This window comes from Bos javanicus, chromosome 12, assembly GCF_032452875.1.
Source record: "Bos javanicus breed banteng chromosome 12, ARS-OSU_banteng_1.0, whole genome shotgun sequence".
NCBI lineage: Eukaryota > Metazoa > Chordata > Mammalia > Artiodactyla > Bovidae > Bos > Bos javanicus.
Window position 1 is genome coordinate 31,288,767 of NC_083879.1, and position 19,158 is coordinate 31,307,924.

General features: G+C 44.0%; 1 protein-coding gene across 3 annotated transcripts in view; it reads right to left on the reverse strand.

Annotated features, from left to right (window-relative positions):
- The window catches only part of MTUS2 (microtubule associated scaffold protein 2), a 388,969-nt gene that overhangs the window by 253,480 nt on the left and 116,331 nt on the right, over positions 1-19,158 (reverse strand). For all 3 annotated transcript variants that reach the window (XM_061434861.1, XM_061434859.1, XM_061434858.1), the window contains 2 exons: positions 5,382-7,818; positions 640-880 (listed from right to left, as the gene is read on the reverse strand). In XM_061434861.1, coding sequence (XP_061290845.1) covers positions 640-880; positions 5,382-7,574 — 2,434 coding nt within the window. In that variant the 5' untranslated portion in view covers positions 7,575-7,818. The remainder of the gene's footprint in view (positions 1-639; positions 881-5,381; positions 7,819-19,158) is intronic.

Genomic DNA, 19,158 nt, shown 5'->3' on the forward strand with positions numbered 1-19,158 from the left:
TGGAAAATCCATGGACAGAGGAGCCTGGTGGGCTACAGTGCATGGGTTCACAAAGAGCCGGACACGACTGAGAGACTGAGCACACACAGCGTGAACATAATTTTTAGGTGCACTGGGAAACCACATACACACACACACAAACCCTCAAAACTCGCTTTATTGCGTGAAGCAAATACTGACGCCACAGCATCTCCCAGGTGTGCCTGTATCTGTGCAAAGTAAGCTGTGTTGAAACACAGTTGCACCCATGCATGCACATACTGTCTCTGGCTACTCTCATGCTAAGTAGTTACAACACAGATCATTATGGCCCAGAGAGCCTAAAATACTTATTAATACTATGTAGCCCTTTACAGAAACAATCTTTTGAACCCTGGTCCATAAGATGCATCAGGGGAGGGAGAAACTAAAAGCTGTAAAGTGGTGATTATAAGGGCCGTCATTTTAAGGGTGATGCAGAGGAAGACAGTGGTAGATAGAGGAGTCTCGACAAGTGTCCATATCTACAAGCAAATGGAAGAAGGGGAAAAGGCCCTTCTAAAGAAGGAGAGGCATTCCTACTTCAGACAGCTACCCTCATTTTATTCGCTCACTATTTTAAAGCACAGCAGGAAAAGCAGTCCCTGCTGCATTGGTTACCTGCAGGGTCGGAACTGTAGAGACTGGCAGCTGCGGCTATGGTTCCTGGTGGGTGGATGGCACTCGCCGAAGACCTCTGACTCGCAATCAGGATCCTGCTCTTGGCAGACGGTAAACGTGACATCGCACCCAATCCCAGCTGGGGCTTAAGGAGCATGGCCGATCGATAGAAAGTTGGGGGAACTTCGTAATGAGTATAGGGAGGAGAACAAAATTCTTCTTTTCCAGGGCGTTCTGCAACCTAGGATAAATGACCAGAAGCTCAATCAGAAATCCGCACATCATAGGATGAGCATTGAACCTCGTCCTACGACCAAGGCTCCAACAATGACCACTCTGGCATCACTGAGCTGCTCCATCACCCATCACTTACCTTCTCTGGGCCCAGGGTCTTCATCTCTAAGTTGACCACAACGGGATGATCCCTTCGGTCTATGCTGGTTCTAATACTCTATGAATCTACATTCCACTGGGAGAAACAAGAACTCCCTCCATAAGATTTTAAAATTATCTCACTATGAAATCATTGGAATTTGTGCAAGTAGTCAATCTATAAATAATGTCAATGATGCAAGGCAAGAATTTAGCAAATGTTCATGGAATTATGAAAGTTTCCTTATTCCCAAGGAGAACAGGCAGTTTTTCTGGTGACCTTGTCTTACAACAGGTTGATGAACTTTATCAGTTTAGGTTAAGTCTTTATTAGGCTACTTAGGAAATAAACTATGCATTGTTAATGAGGGAGGAAAGGTTATTTAATGGAAGAATAGAGAAGTTAATGGAAAGATGTGTTTTCAGGCCTCTATATTCTGTTGATATAATTAAAAATGAGAGACTCAATTACCTCTGATTGTCTTCCCTAGTATGGTGGTGCCTCCAGGAATGTTTGAGCAAGTTTCGCTAGAATGGAAGTTTTGGGGCAGAGTCTTGTTGACTGTTGAATTCATAGCACCTAGAACAATGTCTAGCACAGAGCTGAAATCAACAAACATCTATTAAATAAAGGAATCATGTTTCATTCTTTCCTGAATCCAATAACATAACATCATGTTATCATGTTACTACTTTCTGTGGTTAACCGTTTGGATTAGAACACAATGGATGGCTACCTTACATATATGCAATCATATGGCTACCTTTTATATATGCAATTCTGTACTCACAAAGCCTGTTCATAACATCAGTGTTTCCTCATGCTAGAAATGAAGAACATAAGTCACCGAAAAATAACCTTACTTCAAGTTAAAAAAAAACAGAGTCAGAGGCTTATGAAAAGACATACATGTTAATTAAGTCTACTCTAAATCACAATACATTTTACAAGTCAAACCTCTTTCTATTCAGGAATCACAGGCATTTAACAACATTCTTTAATAGGGGCTATAAAGCTGTGATCCAGGCTGCTGAAGAGATAAACCCTTAATTTAATACTCTTTTAATGTCGAAATAGATAAAAGTTCTCTTTAACTTGACATTATTGAAACAAAAGATGAGGCCTTTAAAGTTTTATCATAATCACCTTGTAAAATATGTATGATCGCTATAGCCGATAGACGGAACTCAGGCTCCAGCAAATTATATTCCTATGAAAGAATATTCTACATCTGCTCTCTGATAAAATTTTTACTATTTCTACTTACTCTCTCACTATCAATCTTTGGCATTTCAATTATACTCATATCCCCTCGATTTTTAAATTTTAGTGTCTAAATGTTTGGTGTCATTGTTCATGTCTTTCAGCAGGTGCTCTCATAAAGAAATTACCATTTCTAACCTACATCTGTTGGGTTTTTCAGATTGCAGTGTCTTATCCCAGTAATTATTCCATTTTTTCAAACTGGATACATTTCTTGGGTCAAAATTCATCATGCCATCATTGGAAAACAACCTTAACGATTATAGGAACTTCAGTGCCGATCATTTTGTTGGGTAATTTGTCTCTGGTAAGATAACAAAAAGTATTCCTTAGATGCCTACTCTGTGCATTTTTAATAAAACAAGAACGGCTACAAAAAAGCGTCACACTCTTTTCTTTCATCTTTATTGACAAAACACAGCAGGTGTCACTGCACAGTCATAGACACAGGGAGATTAACCTCAAATGGAGGTTTTTTCCCCCCTCCTTCTCCAATGGAGTATTTTTAGAGAAATAATTTAAAAGCAAACTAAAGAATCCTCGTGATTTCAAATTTCTAAAATCATTTCAGGCACATGAGCAAATAGGTTCTTACTGTAGCCTGAAGAAAGGGTCTGGGCCCTAGATTCTCTGATTAAGGCAGAAAACAGTCCTCAGATCAAGGGGTGCCCAGCGGCACTTCTATCCCCGTGCTAACGGGGTCTCTCCCAACCCCTCAGAGCTACTAAAGCTGCAGGAACACTCAAGCCACTTCATGAAGACTTGGGATGGCTTCCAGACGGTTAAGACTTCAGAATATCTGTGGGGGTGGGCAGGGAGGAATGTGCATCTAATATAGAAATTACTCTATATTTTATGGAAGGACCAGAAGCAACAAAGATGGAAAATATACACAAGAAACGATAAGACGGGTCAGAGAGAAAGAACAACAGGATTCTTGTCTACATCTCTAAATACAGTTTTTCTCACAAACGTGTTTCTCAGAGAAAAATCTGGGGTATCTTTTTTTGGGGAGAAGGTGGCACAGAATTACTTTATTTGAAGAACTGAATGAAGCGTGCTCAGTCGTACCCAACTCTTTGCCACCCCGTGGACTGTAGCCCATATGGCTCCTCTGTCCTTGGAGTTTTCCCAGCAAGAAGACTGGAGTGGGTAGCCATTTCCTTTCTAGATCTTTCCAACCCAGGGATCAAATCCTAGTCTCCTGCATCTCCTGCACTGGCAGGCAGCTTCTTTACCACAGCATCACCTACACTTCCTCAAATGAAACTCCACAATGAAGTGATATTTTGAACAGAGAACTACAGAATGTGAAGGAGAGTCTTCCAGGTATCTTCTGCTGCTGCTAAGTCGCTTCAGTCGTGTCTGACTCTGTGCGACCCCACAGACGGCAGCCCACCAAGCTCCCCAGTCCCTGGGATTCTCCAGGCAAGAACACTGGAGTGGGCTGCCATTTCCTTCTCCAATGCATGAAAGTGAAAAGTGAAAGGGAAGTCACTCAGTCGTGTCCGACTCTTCGCGACCCACAGACTGCAGTCCACCAGGCTCCTCCGTTCATGGGACTTTCCAGGCAAGAGTACTGGAGTGCGGTGCCACTGCCTTCTCCATTCAGGTATCTGAGAGAAGAATATCCTGAGCAGAGGTACGTGCAAAGGCCCTGAGGCAGCAAAAGGAGCGGGAATGAAGGCCAGGCGGTCAGGAAGTGAAGGAGCCAGACGGAGGGCATCCTAACAGCTGAGCCATCCTACCAGCTCCCGCCCATGTCCACAGCGGCCTGGGAAGAACTGGAGGGTGTCAGGGGGAGCACTGACCTGGCCTCACTTTCCTCTTAGTTGATCGCTGGTTGTCATGAGATTTGAGTCCAGAGAAAACCTGCTCTCTGAGCTCTGGGAGAACAACTGGCCCCAGCCCCGTGGTACTGAGAGGGGCGGCAGAGTGAGGACCCGGGTGGCTATCTCAGCGCTGCCCTTGTTTTGTGGCTTTAGATGAGGGACTCAGAGCTCTCCAAATCTGCTTCCTCATCCGGACAATGATGAGAGCACCACAATCCCACCCTGCAGAGAATCACAGCAAGGATTGGCGAAGATGGGCAAAAATGAAATGTGACGCTATGTGGTCCCAGGACATAGCAGGCACTCAACTAAATGCTAGCTGTAATTATTGTTTAGACTTAAAACAGAGCCCATGCCTAACACATTATTTTCTACTCACTGTACTGTGTACAAACACAAAAATCTCCCATAGGGAAATATTCTCCTTCAGAAGAGGATCAAGTCTGATCAATTTGAATAATATATTCATTTGGGGTTTTTTTCCCACTACTTTATAGAAGAATTGTGCTCACTTATCAGCAAGGAGATCAAACTAGTCAATCCTAAAGGAAATCACTGACTCAGTGGCAGTTTGAGCAAACTCCAGGACACAGTGAAGGAGAGCGAGGCCTGGCATGCTGCAGTCCTTGGGGTTGCAAAGAATCGGACAGGACTAAGCGACTGAATAACAATAAAGGAAATCAACGCTGAGTATTTACTGGAAGGACTGATACTGAAGCTAAAACTCCAATACTTTGGCCATCTGATGCTAAGACCCAGCTCATTGGAAAAGACCCTGATGATGCTGGGAAAGACTGAAAGCAGGAGAAGGCGATAACAGAGGATGAGATGGTTGGATGGCATTGCTGGCTCAATGAGCCTGAGTTTGAGCAAACTCCAGGAGATGGTGATGGACAGGGAAGCCTGGCGTGCTGCAGGCCATGGGGTCGCAAAGGGTCGGACACAACTGAGCGACTGAACAACAACAAGAACAATTTAAATACAGAAGCCAATTTAAATGCTTTTCTAACTTTTATGTATTATGTCAGGCAGAATTTAAAAGAATCCCTTTAGATGTTAGATCCACCTCATTCTGATCATCAGTCTCTTCCAGTGGAAACCGTTCATTCGCCTGCAATCTGCTCTAGTTCAAAACACCCCTTTCTATACAAATACATCCATCAGCATCTAGAATTTGCTAAGAGAGGACACTCTGCTTTCACAATTCATTGAAAACACCTCACGAACTTTAGGATGTTCAACTCACAGACTGTCTCACAATGACATTCTCTTACCTCCTGCAAAAACTTCTCACTCATTGGACTGAAGGGATGTCCTGGGGGCTTGATCCCCGACACCACTAGTCCAGAGCTGAACACCCGAGGCCTCTGCAGGTCCGGCTTGAACTTCTCGTAGAGGCCGGCAGCCGGCTTCAGGTCACCACCTGCCGCCTTGTCCTCTTTGGGGAGAGCCACGCTGCATGCAGGCGGAGCATAAGGGAGCCCCACAGGAACCAGCGATGCGTCCACCTGGCCGAGGGCCTGTGGGCTCCTCCGGATGTAGGTGATGATCTTGGGCCTCACGTGCTTGGGCTTGGGCATCACAACGGGCCTGGGGTCTGCCCGCTCTTCCCTCTTCTCAACCAGGGGGCCCATCGTCCCCTCCAGTGAGGTGGGTGTGTCCTCGGGACGGGGGAGGGCCCCAGGGCAGGCGTTCTTGGCAGGCACTTTGGGGGAGGCGTGTGACAACCCGGTGCTGTCAGCGGGAGGCAGGGCGGCCGGGGGGTACCCCACATCCACACTTGACGTGCCCAAGTCCTGAAAGCGGCTGCTGGGTGGCGGGGGCTGGCGGGCCACATTCACAGTTGTCTCTGGGTGGAGGGACGCAGGGACACCGAGAAGGACATCTGCCCTCGCTGGGGAGGTGCTTTCAGTCTTCACTGCAGGTTCCAGATGGTTCCTGGTCTCTGCAACAGATAGACAGACCTCTTGGCCTTCCTCGGCTTCTGAGCGGCTGCTTGAAGGGTTGGGGGGCTCAGGGACCCGAGTTTCGCTCTCTCCAACAGAGGAAGCTGAGTCAAAAACCATAGTGTTGACACTGTTCCCATCTCCCAGGACGCCTTTCTCATCGCTGGCACCAGAGGGCTTGCTGTCAGTCGAGTTTCCAGGAACAAAAGCTACGTGACCATCCCCTGGTGACACACCGTTGGGCACCATTTCACCCAGCTTCCGAGCTGAGCCTGGCAAACTTCTGGACGTGGGTTGCTGATCCGCAGCTCGTGAGGAACCGGGGCTCGGTTTGGGGGTGGTTCGGAGAGACCCGTCCTCACCTCCCTTCTCCGGCTCACCTCTGTCTCTTCCTGCACCCGGGGGGTGGGGAACGCCATGTGCCAAGCTGCTCAACCCAGCGGCTGAGGCTCCTGGCTGCACCTCCCCAGCTGGCTCCTTTCTCCCGAGAGGTGACACGCCATGCCCCTGACGACACCCCAGCTCCCCGACCTGGGTGGACTTGAACTCCTGCACAGGTTTCAGCTCTGTCTTGGGCTCCACCTTCACCGGACCCACTTGTGCTTCTGGCCTTCTCGGGACATCCTTCGAGGCTGGAGAGCAATCGAGAGCACACTCTGGATGGGCAGAAGGTGCTGTGCTCTGGGCGCTGACCTTGGGTACCCGTCCCCTCTCTGGCTGGATCTCTAAGGGGACGGTCTCCATGGTTACTGAGGTAGATGGTTTAGGATGACGTGCGCCCTTTCCCTCTGAGGTCCCGTCCGCCAGAGGACAAGGCGGCCCTGGAGAAGGGGCTGTCCCCATCTTCGGCGGCCCCTTCCCATCACCGGGCACCAGATGCGGGGCTTCTGGGGACCCCAGCCCTGTGGGTTGTGGAAGCGGCCAGGCCAGGCCCCCAGCCCGCTCCTTTGTGAGCACATCCACTGCTGCAGCAGAACTGCTAACTCTTTCTAAAGAATGCCTCCTCAGTTCCTCGTTGTCAAGGGTCTTGGCCAACTTATCCTTGGGGACAGGCCGGGGGACATCAGCCTCCCGCTTAGCCGGAACCTCCAGGCTAGACTCGCCCATGACAGTCCTCCGACTCGGCAGACCTGGTCCCTGAAGACCCCGAAGGGCCTGTAGGTGGTCTGCACCTCTCTCCAGCTCGGACTCTTCATTCCGTTCTCTCTGAGCCATCGGAGAGAATTTAAAATCCTTCAGGCCGGTGGGGACGGCCTGAGATGCCTTCGCAAAGCCCTGAAGTGGGTGAAACTCCTTCGGGACACAGGGACTACTCTCTGGTCCCCTCAAATTTGCATTTCCAACTTCCTCTGGCACAGCACATGTGGCAGGCTCATCAGAAGAGGAGCCAACCTCCAACACGACGGGGTTGGCATTGGCATCTCCCAAACTCAGGACTCGGTCGTTATTATTTTTTGCTCCGTTTCTGCTGTCCCGCAATTCGCTGTAACATGACTTCTTAGGAGCCACTGGAACACTCATTTTCCAGCCGTCAGTGGGGGCTGCCTGCCATGCAGTCCTCCTTAATGGAAAGGGGTGTCCTTCAAGCTGCTACCTGGAGAAGAGGAAATTCTCAAGCTGCTTGTTGCCCCCTGACAGCGTCACCGGGGCGATCCTGCTTTCATCATTTTCAGAGCAGTTTTAAAACCGAGCATTTTCTTCACACACAGAAGGACGACTTATCTGTTGGGTTCCCGGTGAATGAGAGCCAATTAGTCCATGAGACCTAGAGAGAAATAAAAAGAAAAGTACACTAGATTGACAGATAGAAACTCTCAGTAAACACAGATTTATTCATCACTTTCCTACCATTACTTCATTCACTCAATCCAGATACTATTTCTCCAAAACTTTTCTGATAGGGGCACGGGAGAACATAACATCGAAATGATTAATGTTAGAAATGGATTATAAACACACATTAAATCTTAAGTTTATATTTTAAAAATCCACAAGTTCATACTGATACTGATTAAAAAGGGCAGACGAGAAAGGAAGGTTCTTCTTCACAGAAGAATACCAAGTGATACAAGAAAAATTAGACAATTAGAAAAATCACCACTTTGTATTCACCAGAGTAATAATTATCTTGGATGAGGGACACCAACGGTTGCTAAAATCACCAAGTGCAAAACTGCTGGGAAACAGGATATTTACACAGTCTTAGAGCTCCACCCTCCAGACTGCTTTATTTCTTACAAAGGAAAACTTCATCTGTACAACGGAGAAACCTGGTGGACATCATCAAATGTAACATATCGGTATAGAAAGCAATATCACACGCTCCCAGCATTAGGTCGTTCTCAGGCCTCACATGCCCCATGAGAGTATTCTTGCTATAAATATTCTTTTCCTTTCATTTGCTTGCATCTACACACAGCGTGTACTTTTTCCATTAATGAGATCATTTCCTATAAGCTAAGTTTTTGTCAGTCATTTTTTTTATTTGTCCCTTCTCCCTACTCCCCACCACAGGATGCAGTAACATCCTAGCCTAAGTCTTTCCACTCTTTCCCCCCATGTTCATAGAATCTTGTCCAAACACACACACACACACACACACACACACACACACACACCTATGATTAACATACACACACAACCAAATCAAGATAGATAACCAACAAGGGCTGACTTTACAACACGGGGAACACGACTCAATACTCTATAACTACTGTATGAGAAAAGAATCAGGTAAGAATCAGAAAAGAACAGATATAAGCATATGTATAATGAATTGTTGTGCTGTACACTTGAACACAATACTATAAATCAACTATACTCAATAAAATTTTTAAATAAAAAACAGAATAAAACAAAAGACAAACACACACGCCTATGCACAAGTATACACAAGTGTACACCTTCCCCTCCCTGCCGTGTTGCACTTCCGTTCTGTCCACTTTGTACTCACGTCCTCATCCTCCCACTCCTTAGGTCAGGCTGGTCCCGAGAAGGCCAGTGGACCTCCAGGTCCAGCCTCAAGCCTAACCCGGGTGCTGACACTCTGATCCCAGCCTCAGTTCCCTGACACAGAGGGGAGTCTCAGTACATCCTTCTTTCTTTCTTTATTCAGTTTTTAAGGTGTTTTCCTTGTGCCTCTGGCACAAATACAAAAAGCATGTAGGTAAATCAATAGGACAGCAGTTTAAAAGAGCTTCATGTTCTCTGGGTCGGGAAAGCCACAGACAGTAAGAATTCCACAAATGTGAGCCAACCCACAAAGTAAGCGTCTCTAATTCTCTGAGGGCAGAACTATAAGCATGAAACCAACAGACCTCTTGAGCTTGAACTGCAGAGGCTGGCAGCAGGAAATCAGTAAATTCTCGGCAGTGACAACTCAAACCAGAGTATCAGCCACTGCAGCCCACAATGTGATTGCTAGAGAGTGACAAGTGACCAGTGCTTTCTAAAACGCAACACGGACTCAGCATCAGGCTCACTGACACGTCAGGTAAGCACCTCACCCTCTTCCTTGCCAACAAACAAAACTGTCTTTGTCCATCATTAACCATCAGGCATGTCTTCGGCTCTCCTGACTCTCCCTGGCTCTCAATCTCTGCTGATGGTTTGACCAACTTGTCCAGAACCTTTCAGTTGAGTGTATATATGTTCTTGCATCATTAAGCAGATAGGATCTAGGTCCTCATATACAATCTCTTCCTCTATCTTGCGCTTCAATTTCTTGTCACCATGTTTATTCTGTTTAGTACAGCAGGGAAGGCATGCCTGGACACAGAAGACCTCAGCAGACCCCCATCTCTGTGCTGTCCGCTAATGTGACCATACCACTATCTGAATGATGGGCGAAGGCCACATCTCCCAGCTTGACATTCAAGGTCTGATGAGCGCTGGGCCCATGTATGCTTCCAGGCTTTAATCCCCTTTACTGTTCTACTTGACATGTGCCTGCCAGTAAAACTGGCCTTCATATTCCATAGCTTCTTGCTTCCCAGGTGGCGCTGTGGTAAAGAATCCACCTGCCAATGTAGTAGACGTGGGTTCAATCCCTGGGTTGGGAAGATCCCCCTGGTGTAGAAAATGGCAACCCACTCCAGTATACTTGCCTAGAAAATTCCACGAACAGAGGAGTCTGGTGGGTTATAGTCCATGGGGTCGCAAAGAGTTGGACACAGCTGAGCGACTGAGCACAAGCACCCCACAGCTCCACCCTTTGAGCTCAGAATGCCAATCTTCCATTAGGCCTTTCCTGATTTCTCCTTTCTCCCCTTTCCCCAAAAAAGGTGAAGAAGTAGCTTGATATTAGTTCTCCACATCCTAAATCCCTAGATCTTTCCTTCTGGCACTATCATACCATATTTTAAAAATTATATTTATGTACATCTTTTATGTACATAAATATAATTTTTAAAAAAATATGACTTCTCTGGTGGCTCAGATGGTAAAGCGTCTATCTACAATGTGAGAGACCTGGGTTCGATCCCTGGGTTGGGAAGATTCCCTGGAGAAGGAAATGGCAACCCACTCCAGTACTCTTGCCTTGAAAATCCCATGGACAGAGGAGCTGGGTGAAGGCTACTATCCATTGGGTGCCAAAGAGTTGGGCACGACTGAGCGACTTCACTTTCACTTTCACATCTTTTATTGGGCTTCCCACGTGGCGCTAGTGGTAAAGAACCCACCTGCCAATGCAGGAGATGTAAGAGATTTGGGTTCAATCCCTAGCTCGAGAAGATCCCTTGGAGAAGGGCATGACAACCCACTCCAGTGTTCTTGCCTGGAGAATCCCACGGACAGGCTACAGTCTGTGGGGTCACAAACAGTCGGACACGACTGAGTGACTTAGCATACACATCTTCTTTTATTATACTTAGATGAGCCTTTTTCTACAGTTCCATTACAGCTGTGTGTCTTCTTTACTAAACTACAAGCTCACTAGGCTGTAGGTTAACAGCTCAGATGCCTCTCTATTCCCTACAGTGTCTGGGACAGCATTTTTGTACATAGTTGGCGCTTGGGATTATCTCCTCCCAACTTCAGCTCAAAATGGTGAATCACTTTCAATACAGCATGGGCCCTCATTTTTTTTTTCAGTCTTTTAAGATGTAGATTACAAAGTCCACCTTCCCAACTGGTTAACCAGTAAGGCACCCTCTTCCCTTCCCCCTAGGAGGGCTATGCCAGAATTCTCAGGGCCTTCCCTGGTGGTTCAGATGGTAAAGAATCCGCCTGCAATGCAGGACACCCAAATTCAATCTCTGGGTCAGGAAGATCCCCTGGAGAAGGAAATGGCAACCCACTTCAGTATTCTTGTCTGGAGAATTCCACGGACAGAGGAGCCTGGCAGGCTACAGTCCATGGCATCGCAAAGAGTCAGACACGACTGAGCAACTAACACTATATGGAAAAACACATTCGGATCATCATGATTGATTTATATTTGTCATAATATTTATTTTAATTAGAAGATTTAAAAACTAAAGAAAGTTTGAGGGATTTTATGTTATTAAATGGAGACATGGGTTTTAAAAGATATGAAAAATACTGTATTTTCCTTCTGAGCTGCCAAATCTGCTAGGGAATGCTTTATCAGTTGTGAATTTTCACATAAATATTCAAGTGCTGTGTCTTTGAATGTAAATGCAATTCCATCTGACTCAATAAAACTTAGGCACCAAAGAAGCTCCAGCTAAAATTCCTACCATGCAACAAATTATCCTTCAGAAAAACTTATGAATACAGAAAAATGTATAAGCTGTAAACCCAAAATGTAATGGTAAATACAATAATGATGCAAAAAAGTCAAAATCCCAACTTTCAAAGTTTGACATTTTTACTGAGCATCTATTGAGGTCTATAATTTAATAGGATAGTTTTATGTGAAGTGACTTACAAGCATTCACATACAAGTTAATGTATTCAACTATTTTAGAGAGTCTTGTGGTAATCACTCATCTGTGCTTTCTGCAATGGCAATTATTTAGAAATAGCCAGGTTCTTGGTCCTATTTCATAATGCTGTATCTGTTTATTCTCAACAGGTACAGGTAGTTTAAAACTCGATGCACTGCTGACTGAATAAACTTTACAAATTCAGTTTCATTGCTTGATTAAAAGTTGAATCACTGGTTGCTGCTAAGTCGCTTCAGTCGTGTCCGACTCTGTGCGACTCCAGAGACAGCAGCCCACCCGGGTCTGCCATCTCTGGGATTCTCGCAAGAACACTGGAGTGGGTTGCCATTTCCTTCTCCAATGCATGAAAATGAAAAGTGAAAGTGAAGTCACTCAGTCGTGTCTGACTCCTAGCGACCCCATGGACAGCAGCCTATCAGGCTCCTCCATCCATGGGATTTTCCAGGCAAGAGTACTGGAGTGGGGTGCCATTTTCTTCTCCAGGAATCACTGGTTGGGAGATGGTAACTCTTATGTTCCAGGACACTGTAGCTATCCGTGGTGCTGAATTCTGTGAAAGGTTGCTAAATTATGTAAAACTAGAACCATTCTCTGCAGCTGGCTTTACTCTCCTTATCTATGTCCATAATATGAGTACTATATCACATTTTATTCTAACATATAATCAGAACTGTGTTCAGAAAAAAATCTCCCTTTTCTTCTTAGCTAGCAGAGGCTATTTTATTTTTATTTTGAGTGAAGAATGTGTAAACAAAATGCTCTATTTTGTAAAGGGCCAGGAAAAGACATAACTTGGCTTTCCAAAGGCTAGACCAATCTTATATTTCATCAAAATATTAAATGAATTGATATTTTAGGTATCCCCAGTAAAAATGTTGCATGCTTCTCCAAAAGAAGCCTCTTTCACATTTGACAACAGAAAGCATTTGTTTTCCACATTAAAAAAACATCCTTACTTCCAGGACAGAGTATCACCTAGAATATATAGGGTATTCATTTTTGCCTATTATGTGTAATATTTATTTTTTGTCTTGAGTGATTTTTTCCTAAAATCCAAATACTTACATTGCCCATTATTTTTTTAATGGAATTTCATTGTGTAAGAAAATAAAAAAATATACCAAAGTCCCCTGCTCCCACCATAAAAAACAGAGATTAATGTGTAGAACCCCAGATTTTTTTTTAACACTCAAGGAATCAGCTTTTTAACTCCAGGTTTATACTTTGCATATCATGGACACCTCTCCACATAAATACATGTAATAAAACTTTATTACTTGTCATGGTCACTTTTACCATAATTTCCCTGTCAATCTCCCACTGTCAGACTTTAGGTTGTTTTCAGCTTTTGTCTTTTAAAATAGTTCTTCATATAAAATTGCTGAATGTATATCTTTATGCCCCCCTTACTTCCTTACAATACATTCCTAAAGGTAGCCTCATTGTGAAAACAGGAAAGCACATTTTCATCTTAATACACAACTTGAAGCCCCATTAGGGTTTTTTGTTTTGTTTACAGGCATAGTCTATGCCCAGACTATATGCCAGGACCTGGCACATAATGGGTGCCCATAATTACTTGTTGAATAAATGCAAATTGCCCTCAAGAAAAAAGTGTCAATCAATCTTCCTTCTCTCTCTCAATTTCCCTACTATCTGTCCCATCTCCTCTCTTCTGAAATTCTTCATGACCACAATGACCAGATTATTTGCCATTTGAACAGCAACACCATTTTTCTGCTTAGGAATTTTTTCATTTTTAATTAAAGCATAATTTATCTATGGTAAATTGCACCCTCTTTACTGTACCGTTCTGCACGTTTCAGCAAATGTAGTCAACTTTGTGATCACCACCATCACGATCAAGATACAGAACAGTTCCACGGGCTCCAAAATCCCCCGGTTTGCAAGTCAACCCTTCCCTTACCCAGCCCCTGGCAACCGAGATCTGATTTCTGTTCCCACACTTAGCCTTTTCCAGAATGTCATTTAAATGTAACTATACAGTGTGCAGCCTCTATGCCTGGCTTCTTTCCCAAGCACAGTGCATCTGAGATTCATCACGACCTGGGGTCTATCAGAGTTCATTCATTTCTATGGCTAAATACAATTCCACACTATGTACCACAGTTTGTTCACACCTTCCCCGGTTGAGGAACATTTGGCTTATTTCCAGATTGTGGCAATTATAAATAAAGCTACTAAAAACATTCACGTACAAGATTTTGTACAGAACTGGAACACTTTTGAGAATTTTAAAATGCTAAGACAGACAGAATGCCAAGACACCAAGTACAGACTGGACATCTGGATACTCTCTTCAGAACACACTTCTCACCACCCAAGGTGATCTGGTTCTTGTGTTTATTTGCCTGTGTATTATCAGCCTCCCCTTGTCCTATATAAGCTCCAGGAGAGCAGGCAACCCCCACCCAACCATCCCATCTTCTGTTCACCACTCTCGTCTCAAGCCCACAACAGTAGCAGGCACACGGCAGGGATTCAAAAGCACTTTTTTAAGAAATGAAGTTCACTCAACACTAGGAATTTATTTTCCACACTTGAATAGCATTTACCATTTCCAGGTGCTATTTGCAGTGCTTTGCTGCACTGAATCCATATAACAACCCTATGGCTAGATTTTGCTATCTTGTTTTTACAGATGAAGAAACTAAGGCAGAGAGACATTAAATAACTTCTGAAAGTATGAGGAAGAGCAGGAATGTAAATCCACAGTCCATGGTCTTAAGCCCCCAGGCCAAGCTTCCACAGAATCATCAATTTTTAAAGTTGACAGGTTTAAAGTCTTGCTATTTTATTTCCTTATTACTTTACCTCTAGTGACATTACACATCATTTCATATGATGTTCAGCTATTTGTACTTCTTATTTCATGCTGTGTATCTCCAAAGTGAAATTCTCTCTAGCCGTTATTTTTAATGGCAAACATGGGAGACAAGCTATTTCCAGATTTTATCAAGCTAACATATTGAAGACTAATATTCCATCTACAAAGTACTAGATGAGATCCAAACTCTTCCAATATTATCATATTCTTGCATTTATTAATAAGAAACTGAAAAGAGAGACAGGCTTCATATCTAGATAAAAGCAGATCCTTTCTGACGTACAGGAAAGGAAGAGTATCCATATATAGGACTCCATATATAGTATCCATATGTCTGACTCAACTGGCTGAGTCAGACAAGGCTTTGGTTATACTGTTGCTGGAGGAGTGAACAGCATTTAAAAAAAAAAAAAATGAGCTCCAACATTCACTTGCAAGGCATGTCCTCTCTTCTCGTCCAAGGGCTATCCAGCCTATGAACTCATAACCTGGCTGCTTCACAACCTATGCCACCTGCCCGGCAGGTGAAGGGCAACTGAGGACCCACTTGCTTTGAAGAACAGTTTGAATTTAGAGCATCTTCTCCTATTCATCTACCTGCCCAAGTATTAATATAATGCTGTTGATATTCACAAGTTTGTTCCCTTCATTTCTAATCATAAATGGCTTATGTGAATATTTCAACACACCCTAAAAACACACAACAAATCTAGAACGGGCAAGGAACACATCCCCTTCTTTCTTTCCCACGTGTCCTATGGCTCAATCTGCTCTACAGTGTGGATGCTGGGCCAGGCAGTTCCAGGAGAATCCTTAAGTCTGCTTTAACAGGTAGGGAGGGAGAATGCTTCCTGGAGGCTGGGGTTGGGGGACTGCAAGTACAACTGGGAGACAGGACCAACACTTTCTCAAACTTCTCTGCCAGACCCTGCTCAACCTCGCTTCTCCAAGTGTGTTTATTTCAAAGCCGCAGAGGTGCTCAAAGCTGCAAACCTTGACCTCTTCCATGTACCTTAGACCCTGGCAATGGACTTGAGCATTCACAACGGGGGTGGCATATGACCCTTGTTTATCTGCGGGACTGTAGGCTGTAAACCTCAGGGATTGTCTGCTATCTGAAAGGAAGAAAGAACTCTTTCTCACAGCATCAGCGATAATTTGAGCATCACCTGCAGCTCAAAAGCCTGCACAGGTTGGGGGTAAGGAGAGGGTACCCCCCTTGTGAATTGAGAGAGCAGCACTGACACAGATACACTGCTGTGTGTAAAACATAGCTAACGGGAAGCTGCTGTATAGCACAGGATGCCCAGCCTGGTGCTCTGTGATGACAAAGCGAGTGGAGGGGGGTTTTGGAGGGAGGCTCTAGAGGGAGGGGCTACATGTATACATAGAGTGGATTCACACTGTTGTACACCAGAATCTAACACAACATTGTAAAGCAATTATACTCCAATTAAAAAAAAAAAAAAACTCAAAAACAGTCACTGCCAGATTAAAGATCTTGAAATTAAAAAAAGCAGCAGCCTGCACCAGGTCACTGGAAATGGGTTTCTTTCAAATCAAGTCTTTTCTGGAAGGTACATTTCTTCATCTTTCATCAGAAGCATATAACTTTTTTTTCTGTCAAATGAACCAGATACCTAGAAGGATAAAGCTAAATATTTAACACCAAGGCAGCACAAGCAAAAAAAAAAAAGTGTGTAACAACCAGAGAGCAAATAAATAAACGGCACAGTGACTGCAAAAAACAAACAAACAAACAAACTCCAATTAAATGGAAAGGGATATACTTTCAAGTCCCAAGGCTTTTTGTTAAGAGTCTCTGTATTTCTCTTAGTTATACTATGTAATGAGTAAGGCATTTTGATCACCATGTTTGGAATGTCTTAATCTCTATGGGAGAGATAAAGAAATGAAGATAAATAGAAAAAGAAAAAAATATATTCCTTAGTTAGGAACCAACTTGGCCTAGAAACATGCAAGAAAAATAAATGACCTATGCTGGGGAGAATGACTGGTTCTTCTATACAATCAAGATGAATGAATAATATTGCCTTAGTGGACTTGTAGGATTCCTCCAACATTTCACCAAAACTTGCAGAAAAATAGTACAAAACAAAACAAGTAAGAAACCTTAAGATTTCCAACAAAATTCAAGAATGCTTCCTTAAAGAGCAACATGGTGATAAGTGTCTGAATCACACCCAACTCAGGAAAGCTGGCCTGTAAGCATTTCTGGGATAGCACGGGGGCTTCACGCATCACATCTGGATGATCAAAACTGACAACTTCCATAAGCAACAAAAATCAAACACTCTCAGAAAGCACAGACCTGAGTAAGGATGAATTTTAATGTGCATGCTTTAAATATTTAACACCACAGTTTAGAAATTCACTCTTAAATAGCATGAGCTGCTCAAACATCCATTTTAATCAAAGACTCTCAAAGAAATACCATAAGTCTCATGCTTCTTATCTTTTCAATAAAACAGCCAAAAAGCTAATTAGTCACTTTCCATATAACGATTCACAATCATATCCTCTTAAATACATGACCTGGGTGCCTAAGTTTCAGGCACAAGAAACAGAGCTATGACGCTAACTGCCCCTCTAATGTGTGGTCCAGACAGTGGCCAGGAAGGATCCTGACCAGAAGTCCCGTCCCAGGACCACTCTTCTGAACCGGCCATGCTTCAAGGCTGAGGGGGCACGTTTACACACTGACTACCCTCCTTCTGACCAGAGAAATAGGATCCAGTTGACTGTTAGGGCCTCTTCTGAACTAACACGGAAGAGTCCAGGTTAGAAGTGCCCAATGAGGACCTAATTGAGAAAACACAGACTATTGCAAACCATAGTATCCTGCACGTCCAGGGGCCTAGAAGAAAGAGAATTCCAGGGAGATAAAACAGGTCACAGATCAATGGAATCACTGGCGGCAGATCCCTGAACAGTAACAACAAGCATCTGAAGTCAGGGAGCTATGATACCGTTCCAAGAAACAATGATTTTCACCTTGAATTCCATATTTTAATAGACTATCAAGTCAAGTATGAGAATATATTCATTTTCAAACACACAATAATTCATACATATACGTATATTACCCAAATCTCTAAAGACTATACTTCTGCAAAATGAATATAGAGATGTAGGAAGATTGAGGGGTCCAGTATGGGCCACCAAAGAAAACAAGGGTGGGGCTCAGGCTGGGAGATGAGCTAATTCAGACGGGAGCAGAACAGGACGGGGTGGGAGCCAGATCCTGTGAGAAACAGGCAACTGCCGGTCCCGCTTGTGTTGAGCGACTGTTCTGCAGGCTCCAGGCTCTTTCTTCGCCAGTGAAGGGGGAGGCTACTTCTTCCTTGTTTGTCTCTAAGAGCAAAGAAACCTTCCCAGAAGCACCCCTAGGCTACCCCTTAAAGGGCAGGGGAACGGGGCCCTGGTGACCTGACGGCAACATCAGGAGTCACTGAGTCCAGTGGCCAGGGGGGTGGCCTAATGTTGGAACAAAGTTAGGGTACACAAGCAAAGAGGAAAAGATGTGGCTGCTGGGCAGCAAATAGCAACGTCCTGCTCAGCATCTAGGGGGAAACCCAAGGGGAAGAGAGTTGCACAGAACCCTAGTGGGCAGCTGCTGCTTCTAAGCCTTTTACTTCTATAATCAAATAAAAGTTCAAAATCTTAAAACGACTGTTTCTGTGTGGCATATTTAAAGAAAACTGAAGCAAAATGTGAAGATTTTAATGATTTTAGTGAAGATCTAAAGCTACAAACTCACGGAAAAGATCTATGGAGTGACTTCTCCATTTAAATTTAAGTTTAAATTTTACAAGATCTGGGATTAACAGATACACACTTCTATACATAAAACAGATAAACAACAAAGACCTACTGTAAAATACAGAGAACTGCAGTCAATATCTTAGAATAACTTATAATGGAAAAGACTGAAGAAAGATTATATAATTATATACATATAACTATAATTGAATCACTTTGTTCACCTGAAACACAACATTGTAAATCAACTACACCTCAATCAAAAAGTAACACTGACAAAATATAGAGAAAGAAACCGAGCAACCCCACGGACTATAAGCCCCGCAAGGCTCCTCCGTCCATGGGATTTTCCAGGCAAGAATACTGGAGCGGGCTGCCATTTCCTTTTCCAGGGGATCTTCCCAGCCTGGGAACTGAACTTGTATCTCTTATGTCTCCTGCCTCGGGAGGCAGTCTCTTCACACTAGCGCCACCTGGGAAGCCCCAAATAAATAAACGATAGTAGTATTGCATCACTGCAGTAAAAAGGTGTGCATGACTCACTGCTACATGCTTGAGAGGG